Source organism: Carya illinoinensis, chromosome 10, assembly GCF_018687715.1.
Source record: "Carya illinoinensis cultivar Pawnee chromosome 10, C.illinoinensisPawnee_v1, whole genome shotgun sequence".
In the NCBI taxonomy this organism is placed as follows: domain Eukaryota; kingdom Viridiplantae; phylum Streptophyta; class Magnoliopsida; order Fagales; family Juglandaceae; genus Carya; species Carya illinoinensis.
The window spans coordinates 14,245,287-14,267,958 of NC_056761.1; the positions used below are offsets into that span (position 1 = coordinate 14,245,287).

General features: G+C 36.1%; 3 protein-coding genes across 3 annotated transcripts; 2 read left to right on the top strand and 1 right to left on the bottom strand.

The window, feature by feature from the left end:
• Positions 1-1,593: 1,593 nt before the first annotated feature.
• LOC122278457 lies at positions 1,594-3,045 on the bottom strand. Its single transcript, XM_043088646.1, has 5 exons — positions 2,980-3,045; positions 2,676-2,885; positions 2,472-2,564; positions 2,123-2,218; positions 1,594-2,005 (listed from the first exon to the last, which is right to left on the bottom strand). The coding sequence occupies exons 1-5, from the start codon at positions 3,043-3,045 to the stop codon at positions 1,616-1,618; spliced, it is 855 nt and encodes a 284-aa protein (XP_042944580.1). The 3' UTR covers positions 1,594-1,615.
• Positions 3,046-15,009: 11,964 nt separating this feature from the next.
• LOC122278458 (DNA damage-repair/toleration protein DRT100-like) lies at positions 15,010-17,152 on the top strand. The gene is made up of 2 exons (XM_043088647.1): positions 15,010-15,150; positions 16,682-17,152. The coding sequence occupies exons 1-2, from the start codon at positions 15,010-15,012 to the stop codon at positions 17,150-17,152; spliced, it is 612 nt and encodes a 203-aa protein (XP_042944581.1).
• Positions 17,153-17,160: 8 nt separating this feature from the next.
• Positions 17,161-18,505, top strand: LOC122278860 (probable LRR receptor-like serine/threonine-protein kinase At3g47570). The gene is made up of 2 exons (XM_043089066.1): positions 17,161-17,844; positions 18,020-18,505. Exons 1-2 carry the CDS (start codon positions 17,406-17,408, stop codon positions 18,031-18,033), a joined length of 453 nt encoding a protein of 150 aa, XP_042945000.1. The 5' UTR covers positions 17,161-17,405; the 3' UTR covers positions 18,034-18,505.
• The last annotated feature ends 4,167 nt before the right edge of the window (positions 18,506-22,672 follow it).

Genomic DNA, 22,672 nt, shown 5'->3' on the forward strand with positions numbered 1-22,672 from the left:
GATAAGCATTAACTCTACTTAAATTTAGTTACACGTTTTTTGCAGCCACATATTTAAAAAGGTTGTTCCAAGGCAACCTCTTGCCCCTATTTTGAATGAAGCCATTCAGATCCATAAACATGTTTTAGTAGTAAAACATACAATGATAAATAACAATAAAAGCGACATTAGAATTGGTTATGGATCTTACCTTCACTCTATTCCCCATGTGCATAATGCATGGTAATTCAAACCAAATAAACAAGTTAGTCTAGTATCTAAAATATAGGGCGCTCATAACTAATTTTCAGGTCTGGTTTCTGTTAATATGTTAATATGTCCGAAGGAGACGGGATTAAGTTGACAAGTGACTTTAATGAGTACCATCTTAGCGATGGTGTTAGTAAATCTCTAACTGCTGTGGAATAGGTTTATTTTACTTTAAATAAACCTACAGCACTTGTTGGGTTTCTTCAGTCCTAAGATGGAGAAAGAAGCAAGATATTTGTGAAATAATAGAGGGGAAAAAACCTAAAACCTGTCTAATGCACAAATGGTTGATCTCTGTTGAATATCATTAACAGAGAGTATGGGTTGCCACTGGCAACCTCAAGACATATAAATGCATACTTCCCTTCTTGTACATAATTTTGAATTTCAATGCTCTTTCATCTTGCAATGCCTTGTTGTTGCAATTGAAACATCCTCCTTTTGACCAAAACCCTATGGAAGCTACTAGTTCTGTTATTTAAGATAATATGTAATATAACTTACATTTATATATAACTGTATGATATACTTGAAGACAATAAATGAGATCTAGAAACATAATAGTATCAGCTGGGAGCTAAAAATGTAAATACAGAAATACCATTCCAGCTTATCTGATTCATTTGGAACTCTCTCCTCCAAACTCTGTTCAATCTTGATTAAGTCTGAAATGGAAGATTGTACGCGTCCTCCTTGCTTCTCATCTCAACCTCTACGTGAATAGAACTGGGTCTCATTACAAAACAGGTAGAGATCAATGAACAACTCCAAATTAAATATAAACTTTATGGTAACAAGCCCAACGAACTTAGAAAAAGTAACTTTTCGTTTTCCCCCATTTACATGAAGAAACATACAACCAAACCCACTTACCATGCACGTTTTCCAACAGCTTCCCTCACACTTTCAAGCTTTTACAAAAGTGTTACTCCCTTTTTTTCATCATTTTGTTGGAACCATATGATGCAAGGTGTCAGCCTCGTAAAAACAGATCTAATTTGTTCCAATTTCCCCTGCCAAATGTAGCAATAAAACACCACCACTTCAAACCTCAAAAGTTGAAACCCCCCAAACTGCACTAAGCAAAAATTAGGTGTTAAAAATTCAGAGGACAGAAATCATACCTCCATAACTCAAAATGTCAATTCCTTTCAGGTTATATTTATATAGATATAGTAATATCTATATATATTGAGATGGATATATTTATATAGATATATATATATCTATATATATATATATATGTATTGCCCAATTGTGATATTGTCTAACAAAAAACTACCCAATCCAGTACAAAAAACCAAGGAGCATGTCCACCCCCTTATATATATATATATACAAAAAACCAAGGAGCATGTCACCCCCCTTATGGGTCGGGGGAATCGTTACACTGAGTCTGTCGATACGACTCAGTGAATGAAGGATGATCCTTAAAGAACTCCTGAAGCAATCTATCAGTCTGCATCTGATGCGCCCTAAGAGCCCGCATCTCTGATCTCATTTCATCCAGCTGACTCTTATACGCTTCAGCATCTTTCTTATGTTGTTCAGAGTCTTTCTTGTGTCTTTCAATCTCAGACAGGTAGCATTGCATCTTAAGTTGGTCACGTTGTCTACTTGACTCGGGAATGACCATCTCCCCGAGTCCTCGCGCATATCCAGGTCGATGGCCAAGGACCTCCCTGAAGACAGTCGCTGCTGCCTCATCATTACGTTGCTCTGGTTCTAGGCCATCCAACCTACCTGTCATCTCCTTCTGCACATGCACAGAACAACGATTATTAACATAAGTTCTTCCTAAAAAATTACTCATTTATTATTGTCAAAAATAAATTAACATTGTAGGGAGATGGACTGTATGTAAGCTACTCACGTATGTTTCTTCTGTAGCATCTGTCACAAACTTGTTCTTCTTCTTCGACCAGCGCGTCTCTTTATAGAAGTCAACCAAATTTCCATTCTCAGCGCGCTACAGAAGATGAGCAACACTTATAAGAAGTTTTTCGAGGTAGAAACATAAGTTTATTGTTTAACAATGTGCATGGAATTACAAATAGCACATCGTGTTAATCAACCACTACCCAACTTGCTGGTAATTATATCACAAAAATGCAAAGGAAAATGGATTCACATGTAGAGGAACGTTTTTATAGAAAATATGGGTTTGGAATGCGATCAAGATTATTAAAATGAACATGGTCAGTTGGGAGGCATTCTCATACCTTTTGCTCAAGGATTCGGACGAATGATTTACGTCCTGATGTGTGATTAATTGCCTGCTTCTTCCTGTTCTCCCGGTTTTGAGATGAAATTTTCTGCAATGCACACGTTTTTTGGTTAGCTATGTTGAACAGCCACTATATTTGCCTCTTTAGACATACTAATGGAAGGATTTATTACAGAAATTTGAGTTGGTTAATATATACCTTAAATGCATCACTGCCCCACCTTCCACACAACTTGACCCATACAAGAGGGTCCACCAAGCTTGTCCCACTAGCTAACGCCTCTTCATGGCTTTCAAATGATTGGTAAATCTTGTGCAAATCGTGATGGAAGGAGTTGAAGCGCTTACGAAGTGCCTTTGTCACCATCAATCGGTGGTTTTCCCGTTCCCAGTCGAGCACGAAGTCAGACTACAATTCAGAGCAAACTAGTATTAATATTACGATTATGAGACATATAAACCACTTCAAACTCATCATATGATATCGAATTGATATCACTTACCCGAACACGATCAATGAGCTCCTCTTTCATGGCTTCTGGAACATCGGTCCAGCGCGCATAACTCATGTCACAATATTGTTTAACAATCCAGGATACTCGTGTCGTGAACATAGAAGCATGCTCACAACACGGGGCAGTCTCACCATCATTTATCTTTAAAAGTATTTTCCCGTACTTTCTCACCTTCTCAAACTCGATGCATCTAGCGGGCCCGCGAAATCGTTTTCTTTGTTGCTGCGTTACTTCAGGTTCTGTGGGGGCGTCCGCAACTGTATTGAAAAACTCACTAGATTAGTATATGTAATGTCAAAGAAACATAATTATAACAAACACATATTTTGTCAATGCATTCAATATATATCGAAAAAGTCAATATACCAGTTTGTGGTATACTGGCATCCTCCAATCTCGCGTCTTCTCTAGGAGGTGATTGTTCGCGCACTGGTGAGGCTTCCCGAGTAGGCGCTGGTGTGGGGATTGGGTTGGTAGATGGTGGGGGACTTGGGGGCTGTGTGGAGTCATCCGACGAGCCAGGATTACACTCCTCCGGGCTGTGATATGAGGCAATTTTCGCTCCCCTTGGTCGGTTGTAGCGAGCCGAGTACGGTACATGGCGCCTAGCTCGAATACCTCGCAGCCTCCCTCCGCCTCTAGAACTGGGTCCGGCTCGGTCACCTGCGTGTGTATTATTACAAAATAATTTTAACAAACGTTAGGTCCATTCCGTGAAAAAATTTAGTTGTAATACGAGAGTGGTTCGAAATAAGATCAATTATCTACCAATTTCAACAGTGTGTTAGTAGACTAACCCTTGCACTATGATACACATATAATTACAAAGGCCATGAAGAGATTAGTATAAATTATATACCTTGATAATTAATAGCGCTCCTCATGTCGCCAGCTTGAAGATGGGATTGCATGATAAATTGGTCTAGTAGGAGAAAGCAATTCCGACCAAAACTTGTCTGTGCAGTGGTTTTCCCTTAATGTGACGTAGTATTGTTTTCCCCTCACCTGAATAAGCATCAATCATAGAAAAAGCATCAATCATAAGTCAAACAATTTTACAGCAAATAAGAATATAAAAACATCGAAGTGATATTCTACATATTAGTTCAGTCAAAGAAATCAAAAAGTATATAATATGGAAAAAAAAAACCAACTAATCACAAAAGGTATTGAATACTTAATGTCACAATCTGTGGTACCAACCTTAATGCAAAGAAGTTCCTGGCATATTTGATTAATCTGACCCAACATCATCGTCTGTCGATAGGTCCTCCTCATCTGAATATTCCCCCTCACTACACGCATCTTCAGAGCCAGAATTCATCATGTCATCATTAATAAAGTCTGATGAATCTATGCATTGACCATCCACATGCATGACTTCCCGTGCATCAATATGGCTAGGTGGTATATCAAGCCGATCCAGTGGAGTTGACACTGGATCAGAGTTATCACACTGCACTGGTTCATAATAATATGATGACTCATTTTCTTGATCGGCCTCATGGGTACTTGATTCGCCATCATTAATATCTGCGTTACTCCTCGACATGGACGGAATGTTGTATACATTCCTATTTGTATAGTTCTGCACAACACCCCAATTCCCTTTCACCCTTAAATCTCTTATGTAGAAACATTGATCAGCCTGACTTGCCAACACGAACGGTTCATCCTTATACCAAGTCCTGCTCAAGTTGACACTAATCATATGGTCGTCCACCCGTACCCCTCGTTTTCGATCACCAACGTCAAACCAATCACATTCAAATAGGTACACCCGACGCCACTCCATGTAGCGTAACTCTATGATATTTTTAAGACAACCGTAAAAGTCTGCATTATTTGTGGCCTCGTCCCCAGTTACCAAAACCCCAGAATTTTGTGTACGCCGGCGAAGTTCACGACCCTTCGTATGAAACCGCTTTCCATTTATTATGCATGCATCATATGATGCAACCCAACGGTCAGGCCCGCAAGCCAACGCATACAGATTAGCTGACACATCAAGTGGGTTCTTGGTACGATGTTCCTGGATCTATAGCAATATTGTTGAAGATTTACAAGTTTTTATTATTTTCATAATTCCAAAACATGTCAAATAAATTTATGATGTCAACATAGATAAGTATGGAGGAGAACTTACACAGTGCTTGAACCAAGTTGCAAACTCGGTTTGATGCGTGCTCACGATGCTGTTTGGGTGTTGCACCCTACATTTCTCGTAGTGTTCCCTGAATTTGGAGCACATAATCGCAACACAGTTCAACAAGCGTTATGGGCATGCATATATAAAAACTTGTTAAGTTTGAGATGGAAGTAGATTTTGATCTAAAAGAGATTGATGCTTACTGTATATAGGGTCCAATCTCCGGACAATTGTTGAGCACATACCATATGGCTGCCTTAAAGAGTTTATCTTCTAATTGCACATTGGAAGCTATACCCAAAGGACGAACTTTCTGGTTAAAAACTCGGAATCCATCTATAGTTTCCTCTTCATCAGCATCAATGTTGCGGTCAGCTCGATTGAACTTCGTCTCAACATCTTGGAGGTATATGGAGCAAAATGTCAAGCATTCAGTGTGAATGTAGGCCTCGGCTATTGAACCTTCTGGTCGGGCCTTATTCTTAACATACCGCTTGAATTTGCCTAGATATTTCTCAAATGGGTACATCCACCTATATTGTACTGGACCTCCAAGTATAGCCTCATGGGGCAAATGGACAGCTAGATGGACCATGACATCGAAAAAGGAGGGAGGGAATATCATCTCCAGTTTGCATAAAATGGTGACTATATCAGTTTGGAGCTGGGATAGGCGATTCACATCCAGTGTGCGAGCGCACAACTCTTTGAAGAAAGTGCTAAGTTCAGTCAAAGTCAAGGCAATGTCACTTCTTAAAAACCCCCCTGCAGCAATTGGGAGTAGTCTTTGAAGGAAAACATGACAGTCGTGGCTTTTCAACCTAGTGATTTTGCTATCACGTGTAGAAACACAGTTCGAGATATTGGAAGAGAACCCGTCTGGAAATTTGATATCGCGTAGCCACTCACATAACTTCTTCCTTTCATCTCCATGTAATGTGTACAGTGCATGCGGCATTGTTACATGATCACCTTCACGCCTCAAATGTAATTCTTTTCTATAGCCCAATAACTCCAGGTCACGCCTTGAATTGATATTATCCTTAGTTTTTCCTGAAATGTTCATTAAAGTGAATAAGATGTTCTCGGCAATATTCTTCTCAATATGCATAACATCTAAATTATGCCGAAGTCGAAGTGTTGACCAGTAAGGTAACGTGTAGAATATGCTGCACTTTGTCCAATTCAGCTCTTCGGCAATACGTTTTCTCTTCCTAAGAGATTTGCCAAACGTCACATCCCCAATCATCTGCAATTGAGTTAGAATATCGTATCCTCCCAAATCCCTTGGTGGCATGCGATGATCTTCTTTACCGTTGAACAACCCTTTCCTCCTTCTCCACATGTGATCTGGCTGTAAGAAACGTCGGTGTCCCATATAACAATGTTTTCGGCCATATTTCAACCAATTGGAGTCCTTGTCAGCATTACAAGACGGACAAGCTAATTTTCCCTTTGTTGACCAGCCAGAGAGATTCCCGTAGGCAGGAAAGTCATTGATTGTCCACAACAATGCAGCATGCAGCGTAAACGTCTCCTTACTTGAGGCATCATATGTGGGTACCCCATATTCCCAGAGTTCAGGCAACTCATCCAGCAACGGTTGCAAGTAAACATCGATCTCATTCCCTGGTGACCTTGGCCCTGGAATAATCAGAGATGTTATAAAGAATTGGTCTTTCATGCATGACCATGGCGGCAAGTTATACGGGACAAGGATCACAGGCCAAATGCTATGAGGTTTAGCCAAGTTGTTGAAGGGAGTGAAGCCGTCACTTGCTAATCCGAGCCTAACATTACGAGGATCCGCAGCGAACCAACTATGATGTTCATCAAATTTCTTCCAAGACTCAGAGTCAGCCGGATGTCTCATACTACTATCTTCTATTGCCCGATGCTCTTTATGCCATCTCATATCACCTGCTATCTTCGTAGACATAAAAAGACGCTGCAATCTCGGTTTCAACGGAAAATGGCGCAACACTTTTTGAGGTATGACGCGTGATCCGTGTGTATTTGGCATCCACCTCGAAGCCTTACATACGGGGCATTCATTAAGCGTGGCATATTCCTTCCAGAATAAGATGCAGTCGTTGGGGCACGCATGGATTTTATGGTAATTGAAACCCAACCCGCGCTCCAAAGACTTTGACTCCTCATATGATTGTGGTAAGAGCGCATCAGGAAAGGAAGACCGCAACAGATCAAGGAGCATGTCAAATGATTTAATTGACCATCCACCGATTGATTTGATGTGTAATAACTTCACAATGAAAGACAACTTTGTAAATGTTGTACACCCGTCGAAAAGAGGACGTCGGGCATCCTCCAGTAGCTTGTCAAAAGACGTTGCTGGTGAATCTTCAAGAATTGGTGGCCTATTTGATGATCCAGTGTTCTCTTGTGGCACATCAACAAAGGTGCCTGCACGCATGTCATCCAACATCTGCTGCATGTCATCAATGTAATCATCTTCGGGTATATCCTCATTCGAGATATCGTCGTCACTGACGTATTGTGTTGTATCCTCCTCCCCATGAAATATCCATTGTGTGTAATTTGGATTGATCCCTTTCATGAACAAATGGGTTTCCACCTCAAATATAGGAAGCCACAGATTGTTAAGGCATGTACGACAAGGACACCGAATGCGATCCCGTCCACTTGCATGAATTTGGGCTTGTGTCAGGAAATTGTTAACCCCTTCGGCGTATGCAGGTGATAATAGTCTATCGGGCTCATTCATCCAACTTTTGTCCATCTAAAAAAAGTGGGTGAGGAATAGAGTTAGACAAACAGAGCCCATGATTACCAGGTAGTTGATGAAGTCACGTTTCACAAGGCAATGTCAAAATTTATGCAAAATATATGACCTTTGGGAACATCATGCAATTGCATGACGGGTATAGTACATGAAATTTGAACATGATGAAATGTTCAATTCATCCTTCATATGTCTAGCATGTGTATCTGTTGAAAGCCTTGCTCATATGAGAAAGGTGTGTATGTTACAAGTATCATAGAGTCCACAGTTGAGTTAGTGGAATGAGTGAGGAAATTTGAGTTGTACATTAGACATCAAGTAATAAGAGAAGCCTCTGATCACATGGTATCACAATCTTGATTGAGTGATTAAATTTAGTTACCAATTGGATCCCTAAACGAACATAGCGTGGACCTCATGAATGGAGTATAAATGTTTAACTTTAAGTACTCTAAGCATTTTCGGGGGATAACTGGTATATCAATCCATGATTTCTAGTATTCATTGGTTCGTGGTTGCATGACTCATGAGGATGGGCCTTCTTCCAGCCTCCTAGGGAACATCACCCACAAACACAATAGCTTTCAGCTATAAAAGATGGATGTAGCTATCTAGCTGATGATCATGTACCTTGCATAGACAAGGACAAAAAGCTTAAGCTTTAAGTACTTAGGGAGGCCGGCCTATATATCTATATCTATACACTGCTGCATTATAGAAGGGGACCTCTCCTCCTCTTCTCCAGCGATAAATGTTATTTTTACTTGCTGGTTTATTACTTCTGCACTATTTTTAATGCTTTGTGCCCAGACTTTGGACTCTGATCACATCAAATAAAGCAAGCAAGCAAGCAAGCAAAGCAAAGGGGCAGTCATTGTCTGTGTAGACACGATTTTAAGTACGTACAGCAGGGCCAGCTGCCTGCCCCAGGCCCTCCAGTACCCCCATCGATCATGGGAACATTTATCTCTCCCCAAATCCCTATATCTATTCACATCAGTTCACTCAAGGTCTTAAGTAATTACTGCTACTAATGCTGCAACTTTCCTTCTGTTTTTAATGGAAATTAATTAATGAATGATCAAGTTGACAACAACTTAATTAATTTCATCTAAAATTAATTTAAAGTGGATTATTATTGTACGTAGGTGCTACACCTAATTAACTTATGTTGAATACCTTATCACTAATTAGATAGGTTGTTTGGAAATTAAAAAAAATACATAAAAAAAAGCTCTCAAATCTTACAACCGACACCTTTGTCTCCCTAATTTAATATATTATATGTTACGAAGCTGACACCCACCACGACGCGACAGTCCATGCATTTGAGTCGGACTCGGGCCAAAATTAGGAGAATTGAGGATTTCTTTAATAATTAAATGTGTTTCTATGCGACTGACTTTAGAAGAATTGATTTTAATATAATATAAATAAGAAAAATACTTGAAGTTGATTGGTAGTTTGAAATAACTCTATAAGATTTAATGAATCCAAGTTATTATTAAAATATAAATTAAATAATAATTTATTATTATTTAATAAATAAATAATGATTTTATTATTATGACTCTCAATTTAAGGTAACTCTTTTCTCAGTCTCATCTATCTTAAATTTAAATAATTGTTGATAATTTATTTAACTGAATATGACCAAAAATTAAAATAAAAAAAAGTCTAGGAAAGTAATTCAGATTTTTGCCCTTTTTTTGGAATGATCAGGGAAGAAGGGCATATAGATAAACAAAAGTATATTGAGTCTTTTGTTTATTAATAAAAATAAATAAAATAAAATCTATATTTCCATTCAATTAAATTTTTATAACAAAAGACTCAATTTTGTTATCTGAGATCCCAAAACGAGTAAAAAGATAAATTAACTTTAAACAATCTAAAATACTAGGATATGATGTTCTATTCTTTTAATTTTTAAAAGTAAATTTGAATAATTCTATATAAAACACACACTAGTTATAACATATATATATTATTTATATGTGATATTATAATCAACATATAAATAATCAGATCCCACATTGTACAAAGAATTCATAGGAGAAAAACAAGCTGTTTTAAACAGGCCATATATATAAGTGTAAACATAGAATTGGTCGTTAATGTTTTAGCTCTATATGTAAGAGTCAAAATACTGTTTTAAACATGGAAGACAAACGGATGACAAAAATAGTATTGAAATTTTGGATTATTCGCATTATACATGGTAGTCTTTAAAACCAAAAAGTCCATACCAAGTCCACTGGTTTATGCATCTAGGATTTCAGCGATCTAAGTTCTTGTACTTTTTTGCCACTCACAGCAAATCAAGACAGAAAGTAGGCCAAAAATACAAAATCATAGTTACCTATTTAGCAACAACAGTCGCGGCAGGATGTGCGTGATGTTAGACAGGCTATTGCTGCACAAGGGCAATCTGCTGCAAATTCAAACCAAATGCAAATTGAAACACACAATTATTTCCAAGAAAGAGACAGGGCCTAAGCAACCAATTATTAAAACAATATTAGTAGTAAAACATATTATACTGCAGGTGTTTCGCAGTTGTTAAAAGTTAAGAAGTGTTATGACAGGTGATCCCTAATCTCACTAAAAACTGTTGTGGGAAGTTTTACATTAAGTTCATTGCCTGCTTAATATTCTCAAAGAATTAAAAACAGATGATTATATAAGTACAAAAGAAATCAGGACAGAATTTATGGTCACCACCCCCCCCCAGAAAAAAAAAAAAAAAAAAAAAAAAAAAAAAAAAAAAGGAAACCATAAAAATAACATGCTTGTACTCACTGTTTGTAAATTAGCAATCTTTTGGACAAATCTTTTTTTTTTTTTTTTTTTTTTTTTGATAAGAGGAAACATATTAAAGGATCTGAAAGAATCTTTTTGTGACCTTCAAAGACATATCATCCTTCCTATGGCAACAGAACTAGTTTTTTTGACTAGTTTGCAGGCAATGGTTGCTCGTGGAGACCTTGGAGCGGAACTGCCAATCGAGGAAGTTCCTTTATTACAGGTGAATTGATGTTAGCGATATGCATCACATCTTTTTTCTCTAAACTTATTCATAAAGTTGGTCAATTTAAATAGCTTTGATGTATGATCTATTCTTTTGGTGTGGGTATAAAATATTTGGGAAGAATAGATTTAACAATCATATGCATGTTCAATTAAACAAGTTAAAGGAAGAACCCCCATACATCTTGATCCAAAAATGGAGTTGTCAGTTTTGCACTTTTACTTTAGTTTATAATAAGTATATAAGAGAATAAAAATTAATCATTTTTAATACTTTATTTAATACATATTTTAATACATGTGCACTAAAATTTAGCAAAGAGATTTACTTTAGCCCGGTAGTTTTTTATCAAAACTCGTGAAATGTGGATACTGTAACTATTTACAGTATTACAAACGCTTGATAGAGTACTTAAAGCAAGCGATATCTGCAAGTAATAAATGTGTAACCTACTCTTAACAAAAAAACACAAAAAATGCTATGCCATATTCGCCTATTTGAAAAAAACTAAACTGTGGCTTCTAAATGCATGATGCAAAAGTGAGTACTCTTTTGCTGATCTAAGTTCTTATAAATGATTCAAAGACTCTTCTACATCATATTAGTGATCATGAACATAGAGCAATCAAAAGGGTAATTTGTCATCCGTTTTCCAAAACTCATATGGCATCCAAAAATGTCTAGCTGGAAAAAACTCTGTTGAACATTTTCCAGCTAACTAACACATAGGTTTTTTATGTTTTTTGATAGATATTATGGATTTTATTCATAGTAAATAGGCATAGCCCTCTTACATGAGTTTTAGTACATAGCCCTCTCCTTTCTTTGTATCAAAAACTCATAATTCAATATTTCCCCCGCATTACATCCATATCGTTTCGAGTTAATTATTGTGTGTTTTTTCCCTCAATTATCTTAAATTCGCTTTTGAGATTCATGATATATAGATAATATTGGGGATTATCTTGCAACATATATAGTGTATATATATGATATTTAAATAATCGAAATGCATGAAATAGTCACTATTGAATAGGTTATATTTTCACCTGTATAAAATATTGCATATAACGTCACATGAGTACTACTTGTGTGATACACATGTACATTAATGAAAAATTGACCAAATAAATCTCTAAATGATAAGGAGATCATCCAAATTAGTAGTAATCATGAAAAACAAATATTTGGTTCATGAATTAATATATATATATATATATATTTGGATCGATATGTATTCAATTTAGATATGATTTAATAGACAGAATTTTGGTTCTTGACATCATGATCATGGACGAGTTGAAAAGACTGTCATCATGGGCTGGTATTGTCCCATTTTCGCTAACATATATAGAGACAAAAGCCACTAGATTCCTTCCACGTAACAGCCGTCAAAAACACTAGGCATCCGAACCACTATATACTTGGGACCCACGTACAAGGGTTACATTTTCCAGCTAACTAACACATAGGTTTTATATGTTTTTTGATAGATATTATGGATTTTATTCATAGTAAATAGGCATAGCCCAAGTACACGGGTAGTATACAAGAGAATAAACCTAAGTACAATCTAAAGCAGAAACAGAACTAAAGAAAAACATTACAAATGTTGATATCCCTTAAAAGATAACTCGCCCAAAAGTTTAAAGTGTTGAGGGAAGAGATAACCCTGATTTGTATGGAATAGTCCCATCAGAAATCATGTAGAGGAGTTCTCTTATACTATCTCTTTTATACTTGTCAAAATTAAAATCACATACCTATTTAAGTGAAAAAAAGAATACTTAACACAATACAAATAAAAACTGTCTGAAGGCTAGGGAAAATGATCACCACAAACCACCAACATCAAACCAGCCCCACAGGGTACTTTAACAGAAACAAACCAATAAAACACAAATCATCCATGCAACAAATAAAGTATAAACCATACAAAGGAACAGATGAGAACTCAAAAATGTCAGGGACTCTTATATACAGAAACTGGAGAAGCACAGATTTCAAATAAAAACCCTAAGCAACTGGCTGCATAGGTCAAAAACTAAGAAACAGTTCAATAATTAATTTTCCATAGCGATTAAAAAATCAGATAAACTAAATACCAGAGAACAGCCCAGCAGCATTTAATTTAAAATCACTAAAGCCAGTTATATCTATCTTGGCAGGTCGGCTACCATTTGCATCATTATTGAACTGCAATTGGGGGTTTCAGAATGGAATATAGAGCTAACCATTTTACATTCAAGTCCAAATTTTAAAACTATAGTTCAATTAGGAAGCAAAAAATCAGTTGTCTAATACCGAACGAAAAGGATCCTTCTCCAAAAATTATAACTTGAAGTGAACGTGGGTGTGTGGTGAGAAGCAGGGAAGGAGAAGGTGCTTACCAGTGGTCGGAAACTCAGAACTCCAAGCACTTCACAAGCCGTGCAGCACCAACTTTCCCATTCAATCTTCGGTGGAGATAGAGAAGGGGAAACAACTGAATGCCCTAGGATTACAAAATCAGAGGGTTTTCACGAGTGAGAGAGAGAGAGATAGTGTGTGAGACAGAGAGAGAGAGAGAGAGAGAGAGAGACGAAGAATGGAACCTGAAGCTTTCAGCCGTATGGACTCTGGTTCAACCTCCGTGGGAAGAAAATGGCGTGGGGGTGGTGTGGCTAAATCGCTGGAGATTTCCTTCGGCTGAAATAGGTAAGCATATGGCGTCGGTGGTCTTTTGGAGAAGGACAGTATGTTTTACTCGGCTGTGGAGAACGAAGGAGCAGGCAGTAGGGAATCGGGGGGTGGGTTTTGGTGGTTGTAGGGGGGGACGCGGGACGAGGATGAAAAATAATACTTCGCGCCCAAAGATAGAGGTAAAGTGACGAAGTTTAGGCGATGGGAAAAGTATATTGTAATATAGCAGCGATTTTATAATCGTTGCAATAGTTATTATAAGCCCCGGCTAGTAAATGGTATTATTAGATCATGAATTTCGCGGGGATTTTTAACTCGCCGGCAAAACATACTTTTGCCAACGAAATATTTTGCGGCGATTATTAAATCACCGGAATATCCCCGATTTCTTGTAGTGATTACTTTTTGTATTGGAAAATGCTAGTTAACCAACCTTTTCACCACCCTTTCATCACTCCAATGTTTTTTTTCATATTTTTTAATTTTTTCTTTTTAATTTGTTCGTGAATAAAAACCAATTGGATATAATATATCATATATAAATTAAGAAGATATATGTCCTGATAGTATCAATTTCAGACAATAGAAACTAAGTTGATAGTTAAATATTCATGGTTATAATATGAAAAATGAATAAAGTAGTGACCTTATAAGCTATAATGATATACTCCAAGATCGATGCTTGCAATAAATTATAACAAAGGTATAAATCTAGTTAATCGTTTATGAGTACATGATGCTATAATTGGAATGTAGTTGTGGAATTATTAATTGTAGCTAGAAGTAATTAAGTATGTTAATAATGTTTCATAATATAACATTAACACTTACTCTATGATCCTTAAAAGTAGATATGCTACTATTGAATATATGTACCCTGTATCGATCGGACCTATTATTATAGTTTATGCATGTATAATATCATAGTATATTTCCAATATACTATTATATTATATTTATTATATAGCATACATCTAATAATGTTGGAGGCCAGAGGTAGAGTCAGAGTTTGGCCTTGTAATGGTCACCCAAGGCTCTGTCAAAATCTAAAAACTCTAAGCCAATTCCTAATAATTGTTGGCCAGAAGTAGATAATAAGAGATATTATCTAATGGCAAGTTATAGAAACATAAAAGGATCTTACAAAAATAAATTCATCAAATTGAAGTAGCTTGTGGGTTAGAGGGGGTTTTGAATCTTGTAGTATGAAGTGCCCGTAGCCATTTGTAAAGCCATTTTTGGAGGAAACTTCCCATGTTGAAGTTATTCCTTATGCACATTGAAACAAAGCCAAAGTTATTATTAGAATTATGTTGAAATGGGTTTGAGATTGTTTGGAAGGTAGGAGTGGGTTTGGGCTAAGGGCCGGAAATATCTGATTTGGAGACGGAGATGGAGGAGGAATTTGTCGAGACATATTGTTCAATTGTTATAGAGAATGCAAAGTATATTGTTGGATGGGTTTCTGTTATGCTGAGTAGTTGGAAAAGGTGGGTGGAGAAGGCGACAACGGATAGTGGAGGTGTTTCAATGGTAAGGCGACAGTGAATGGATTTTTGGAAAGGAGGTCAATTCAAGTGGTGTTGGTTTTGAGTTCAGGGGCATGATATGGCCATGATTTTAGGGCCAAGTTTTGGAGTGCAACACATTTTCCTTATTAAGGCTTGGATTATTGGTGGGTTGGACTGGGAAAGGGCTTTTACATGTCTTGTCTAAGTAGGTTAGTGTGTTAAAATGATTAATTGTGTTGATTGGGAGAGAAGTGTGGGCTGTTGGCCTTTTTGGAGAAAGGTGAGGACTATGTTTATTTCTGTTGGAATGCGCATCAGAGCATGACAAGAGTAGGGCAAGAAATCCATTAGAGAGTGTTGCGATGTGTATCAATAAAAGAATAAGATTAGGCAATAAAAAAAAGCACCAAAGATTTTTGCGAACAATATTATTACTCACCACTTCAACCGGGTATGATTTATATGGAAAGAATTCAAATATTATATGTAATTAGGGTTCTTTAAGTACATCAAGAAAATATAATGCTCACAAATGCTCTGAATAGGAGGGAACTTGTTGAGATTCCACATCACAGTGACAAATCATTCACTACAACTAATTACACCTCCATGGCCCACATAAGAAAATAGTAGGCAATAACTCAACCAGTAAATATGCCATCTACATGGTCTTTGAGGTCTTGGATTTCTTACTACTAACTTGTGTATGTTTAATTATTAAAATCACTACTTTTCTTTCCTTCTTTTTGTTCTAATAGATGTAAATATGAATTCATATTTTGTCAAGTCCAATTCCATTCAAGATCTTCAATAGCTCAACAATACAAATACTTTTCATGGAGTTCAACAAATTTTCAGGCCATCTTCCATCAGATATGGGCCTCTTCCTTCCAAACCTCAAAAAAATTGGTCTTAGTGGAAATAAATTGAGCGGAAGAATTCCTAACTCCATCTCCAATGCTTCATAGCTCACTTTCATAGACTTGAGTAATAACTCATTGTCGGGCATAATTCCAGAAGCACTTGGCAATTTAAAGCTCCTCGAGTGGCTCAACCTAGAATTAAATAATTTGACCATGGGAAGTCAAGAATTGAGTCTTTCCTTTTACTTTTCAAATTAAAAATATCTTAGAATATTATCTTTTTCATTCAATCCCCTTCATAGCTTCCTTCCCAATTCCAATATTGGTAACCTTTCTCTCTCTCTTCAAAGACTATACCTACATTCTTTCAATATTAAAGGAAGCATTCCGGTAGAGATTGAGAATTTAAGTAGTTTGATTCTTTTGGACCTAGCCAACAACGAATTGAAAGGACCTATTCCAACTACATTAGGAAGATTGCACATGCTACAAGCTTCGTCCCTTTCTACTAATGAACTAGAGCGTGATATCCCATCTTATCTTTGTCATCTAAAGAGTTTGTATACCTTGATTCTACAGAGAAATAAGATTTTTGGACATATTCCAGTATGCATAAGCAATCTAACTTCCCTAAGATATCTCTACTTAGGTTTCAACCAATTAACTTCCACGATTCCTTCAAGCTTGTAGAGCCTTACAGATCTCTTGGAGGTCAAACTGTCATCCAATTCATTAACTGGCGTTCTTTCATTAGAGATTGGAGATATGAAAGTCCTGAAGATATTGAATCTATCAAGCAATCAACTATTAGGAGATATCCCGATAACAATTGGTGGCCTCATAGATCTAACTGATCTCTCTTTAGCAGTCAATCAGCTAGAAGGTTCAATTCCAGAGTCTTTTAGTGCACTCTTAAGCTTGGATATATTAGATCTTTCCTACAACAATTTATCTGGAAGAATTCCCAAGTGCTTAGAAGCACTTTTGTACCTGAAGTATCTAAATGTCTCTTTCAATAATCTACGAGGGAAAATTCCAACAGGAGGACCATTTGTACACTTCTGGCCTACTTCATTTATCTCAAATGATGCATTTTGTGGTGAACCCCGATTACAAGTTCCGCCATGCGAAGAAGATTCTCCTCACAAAAAAAAAGGCTAAAGTATCACATTTAATGAAGTATTTGTTACCAGCAATTGGGTTAGCGATGCTTGTAGTGATCCCTTCATTAGCCTATAAAAGATGCAAAACAGAGAATCCTGGATTTCAACTACAGGCAGACTCGTACAATTTAACTACATGAAGAAGAATTTCTCACCAAGAACTTCAACTGGCAACAAAAAGGTTCAACTCAAGCAACTCACTTGGTGAAGGAAGTTTTGGATCAGTATACAAGGGAACACTTTCAGATGGGATGAATATTGCAATAAAAGTTATAAACTTGCAAGTAGAAGGGGCATTTAAGTGTTTTGATGCAGAGTGCGAGGTATTACAGAATGCTCGTCATCGCAATTTAGCCAAAATCATTAGCATTTGTAGCAACGTCAACTTCAAAGCACTTATATTGGAATACATGCCAAATGAGAACTTAGAGAAGTGGTTATACTCTCATGATCGTTGTTTGAATTTCTTACAAAGGTTGAATATAATGATTGATGTTGCATCAGCGTTGGAATACCTTCATTACGGTTATTCAAAAGTTATCATTCATTGTGATTTGAAGCCAAGCAACGTTTTGTTAGATGTGGATATGGTTGCACATGTTGCTGATTTTGGCATGGCCAAACTCTTAGGTGATGAGAATTCTACGATGCTTACCATGACTCTTACAAGTTTGGGGTATATGGCACCAGGTAATTTTTTTAATTTATCACTAAAACTCTCTTATTCATTATTTTAATTTTACACAATTAAGTCTTATCATATGATAGAACATTCATTTACGCAGTTGATCAATTTTGCTTCAATTTGTTTTTCACTACTATCAAATATTGAAGTTCTAACAATATGTTGTAACGTTATGAGCAGAGTATGGATTATGAGGAGTTGTTTCTATGAGAGGGGATGTGTATAGTTATGGCATTTTACTAATTGAGACTTCTACAAGAAAAAAACCTACAGATGACATGTTTGTAGGAGAAATGAGCTTGAAGCGTTGGGTAAATAAAGCATTACTTATCTCAACAATTGATAATATTGTTGATGCCGGTTTGTTGGGAAACGAAAGATATCATGTTGCCTTGAAGGAGTGCATATATTCAATTATGGGATTGGCTTTAGATTGTTGTGCAGAGTTGCCCAAACAAAGAATCAACATGAAAATGGTTTTAGTCACGCTAAAGAAGATCAAAACAAAGTCTTTAAGAGATGTCGAAGAACACTAACATTAGCCTTGTGTTTGTTTAAATGTTTTCATTATGTCTTTCCTAATGATAAAACGGTATATATAGAGATTGTCAAGAAGAGAGAACTTGTACTGTTGAAGTTACTAGTTACAGTATATAATAAGTATATGGTCCTTGAGAATTAATGGAATACATTTAAAGTTTCCGTAATGGGTATAAAAAATAAAAATAAATATGCTGAAGTGAATAAAAATTATGGGTACTAGTACGTACTTAGCATACCAAATGTATATATAACCGAATTTTTGCCAAATGTTTTATGTAATTGTTTTTCACTTTTCATCATTTTTTACTTTTTCATAAATTAATAACTAATTTCATGCATATACGATAATGAGAAATAATATATATAGGTAAAGTCACCAGAAATAATCTTTTTCATGTACCTTTTCTTGTTATGTTGGAATGCTTTCGCAAATAATATCTAACTTTCAAATTAGAAATTAAAAAAAAAAAAGTTTTCATCGAAAATACTAACAATTTGCTAACAATGGTAGCGATACGTCTCTAACTCTTTTATAACAACTATTTTAAATTCAACCAATGCAATCATACCATTTCATTAAAAATGCAATCATAACTCTTCTACAACTATTTTACAAATAACTATTATGTACTCGTGCCATTCATTAAAAATAATCTCTATCAAATAACTACATTCCATTTAAAACAATGTTTTAAAATAGTTGTAAATTAAAGAGTTTGCTATTATCATTTTCTCATTATAAAATCAATTCTCACACTCGCAATGTTCCAACAATGATTTTTAGGTGAGTTCAATTTTGGCTAGCTATAATAACTCTCGAGGCATCTTTAGATTATTTAAGTGAGAGCTTCTACTCATCTGCCGCATTCCCTCACATACACCACACAAAGCGTAATGTGGCTTTTTTTTTTTTAATTTTATTTTAGTTAAATGTGCGTTTAGAGAGAAAATATCCAAATCATCAGTTTCAAAATTTTTTCCCTCCCCCCATACCCAAATCATCGATTTCAAATTTTTTTCCCACCCCCCCCCCCCCACCTTCTTCCTACGCCAATGACCTCTTCACGTTTGCCACCACGTTCTTCCTCAGACAGTGGCCTCTTCACATCTACCACCATCTAGGACTACCGAAGAGATCCTAGCCATGACCGACCCACCACATTCTGCTTGTGAATCTTCGCCTCCATGTTCAACACTTTCACGTTGAACCTCATAGGTTGGTTTCTTTTCTTTTCTTTTCTTTATTTTTTTTTCCTGTTTTATAATCTTTGAGCCATTTCCCTCTTCCTTAACTTTTATGTCCTAAAATCTCTTTGTTATCCCCTATTTTGTGTTTTTCTTTCAACTCACGTAGGTATTCAGCTCGCGTTCATGGCTAAAGTTAAGTGATGGTTATAGGCCTCCAGACTAGTGCTTGTTGTTCGATTCTAACTGTGGCTCTCACTTTAGAGACTTATTGCCCTTTGTCAACTTGCACTTACAAAGAAAATCGAAGCATCGAGACAGTAGATAAAAGTTTGGGTTTTTCTTTGCTTTTGTTTTTGTTTTTGTCTTTTTTTTTTTTCCTTCCTATCGAACTTTATGAACTGTGACTTGGCTATATAATCATCATGTAAAATGTAAGCATTGAAATTGGCTTTTGCAAGTTCATTACATTAATTTTCACTCTTTTGTCTATATATTTGATAGGTTTCATTTCTCAATTTGTTTAGGAACTTGGGACTTGGGGTGCTTGGGGTGTTAGTGCAGGGTAATTTTTTTTTATGCGCTTTATAAGAGTGGGAACTAATTTTTGTTTGCTTTGGATTCAAGTCCAAAATTGAATGATCAGAGCCATATGAGAATATTTGTTTGAGTTGGGTAACCATGTTTTTTGTTTTTTGTTTAGTTGGGTAACAATTTAATTTCCATATCTTCATTTGAAATAGAGGGATGGACAAAGAGGAAGATGAAACACCACCTACGCCTTCTGCATCGATTTCATCGACTCAGGTATGAAACATATTGGTCATTTGCAAATGTGGTTGTGTCCGATATTGCCATTTAGTTAAATCTATTTTTTTATTTGTGTATTATAGGGATATTATGGTCTAGGAAACCCGTACTACCCACCATTTATCATGCCTCAAAATGCATATCCAAATCCATATACATGTGCTTGGGGTAGCCAAGTAGATTCTTTTAAAACTTCTTTAATTTTTTTTTCTTATATGCATTTGGGAAGTTCTAACACCGTGCCTAACTAAAGCCACCATCGATGTTACCTTTTGGACCAACGATGCCCTAACCACTATTGAGTAATTCGGAGGAGTCCACACGAGTTTAACATACCTATCGGGTATATTCCTTTCAAACTTTTTTAGTTTTTTTTTTTGCCTTATATGCATTGAATTTATTTGAACACCATGCCTCGTTATAGCCTCCATCGATGTCACCGTCAAGTAATTCGAAAGAGTCAACAAGATCTAAAAAGACTATCCAACTAGCAAGTGAATCATCAACTGTGCCATTGCCATTGGGTGCTGAAAGTGAAAGGAACTTTGGAGGTACATCACACACGACTGATCAAAGCTGTCACTTGACTAATTGTATTAGACCTTTAACCCAATTAGTAAACATCCAGTGTTACAATATAAATTCTAATATGAAACATACATTTTCATTTTCAGAAACTTCATTGAACGTAAATAAAGAGGCAGAGGCGAAGGGAACTAATGAAATATTGGATGATGATGAATGAGTTGAGGAGCCAAAACCCGGTATGGAGTTCACCACTGATAAAGAGTTTCTGGCATATTATAAGCAATGTGCGAAGCAACAAGGTTTTGGTATTATCACACAAAGGACGAAGAGCTAGAGATGCATATGGGAAACCAAAGTATGTGACAATTGTGTGTGCACATGGTGGACAGTACTATCCGAGTCACAATAATATCTCGAAGCCATGACCAACAATTAAAACTGATTGTAAGGCGAAGGTAAATGCTCATTTGGACAAAAAGGGTGTATGGGGTTTGACCACTATTGAGAATACTCACAGTCATAGTAGACCACTTGACAGCCTATCAATGAGGACCAATTCAAATCCCCCTCCACCTGCAAGTACTAGCACTTGCAATTTAATTTGGATTGACAAATACTATTGTGTACGTTTGGCTACGTCATTCTCATACTTTGATATGCCACTTTTCATAATGATTACACAAGAAATATTATGAAAATTGAAAATGAAAAAATCCATTCCCAGAACCCTTTAGTGGCTGAAGCAACGGCAACTACCACCAAACTGGCGGCATCTTCTCAGCACACTCAAGTTTTGTTCGAAGGAGATTCTCAATTGATTTTTGCAGTAGTGGCAACCCATCCTCAGCACCAAACTGGAATATTTTCCCCATCATCAAAGACATTCAACACCTATTCGCAATCCATAGGCACTGGAAACTAGTCAAAATTCATCAATCTGCAAAGCAATGCACGCACTCTGTAGTGCAATGGATAACTACCAATCTAGTTTTTGGAAGCATACCCCTTGATAATTCTTTTAGTTTCTTTCTTTTTGATCTCCCTTGAAGTTGATCTCGTGTATTTGTTATATATATATATATATATATATATATTTATATCATGCTTGATTAGAAAAAACAAAGATTACCATTATTACGCATTTGCTTAATTCAAACCCTTGTTCTACAATGAGAGGGCAATATATTGAAGCTGGTGGGTCCAAAGTTTGGCTCTAATTTTAACTTAGGTTTGATTTGATTATGCAGATAAGATGAGATAAGATGTTGAAAGTTAAATAAAATTTTATGAAAATAAAATCTTTTAATATTATTTTTATTTTAGAATTTAAAAAATGTAAATTATTTATTATATTTTATATAAAAATTTGATAAAGTCATAAAAAAAAAGTGAGATGAAATATCTGCTACCAAAACCAAACCGAGTCTTAGAATGATCAAAGTAGCTTTTACTTTGTATGAATCCATTTCCAACTAACTCTTAGTTTACGTTTAGATAGTGAGGTACTCTCAGATGAGTAGTAAAAAAGTTAAAAAAAATAAAATAAAATTTTAAATAGTAGTAATAGTAATAAAATGATAATAAAATGTAGGTGACAAATAATAATAAAATAATGAATAGTCCACTACCCAAATGCAGCCTAGATCCACCATGCCAACATGCTGCAATAAGCATGCTCGAAGGCTGAATAGTTGTAGATTAATAATTTGTGAATAGTAATAAAATAGTTTGGTTTAAGTATTTATTGTGTTTTGAAAAATCAGGAAA

Excerpts from the sequence above, each read along its gene's own strand:
- LOC122278458 (XM_043088647.1), top strand. The coding sequence starts at position 15,010 with ATGGAGGAGGAATTTGTCGAGACATATTGTTCAATTGTTATAGAGAAT. Across the intron at positions 15,151-16,681 it reads ATAGTGGAGGTGTTTCAATG|AGCCTTACAGATCTCTTGGA; the intron begins GTAAGGCGACAG and ends TCAAGCTTGTAG.
- LOC122278860 (XM_043089066.1), top strand. The coding sequence starts at position 17,406 with ATGAATATTGCAATAAAAGTTATAAACTTGCAAGTAGAAGGGGCATTT.
- LOC122278457 (XM_043088646.1), bottom strand. The coding sequence starts at position 3,045 with ATGAGTTATGCGCGCTGGACCGATGTTCCAGAAGCCATGAAAGAGGAG. Across the intron at positions 2,219-2,471 it reads TCCGAATCCTTGAGCAAAAG|CGCGCTGAGAATGGAAATTT; the intron begins GTATGAGAATGC and ends CATCTTCTGTAG. Across the intron at positions 2,006-2,122 it reads ATGCTACAGAAGAAACATAC|AAGGAGATGACAGGTAGGTT; the intron begins GTGAGTAGCTTA and ends GTGCATGTGCAG.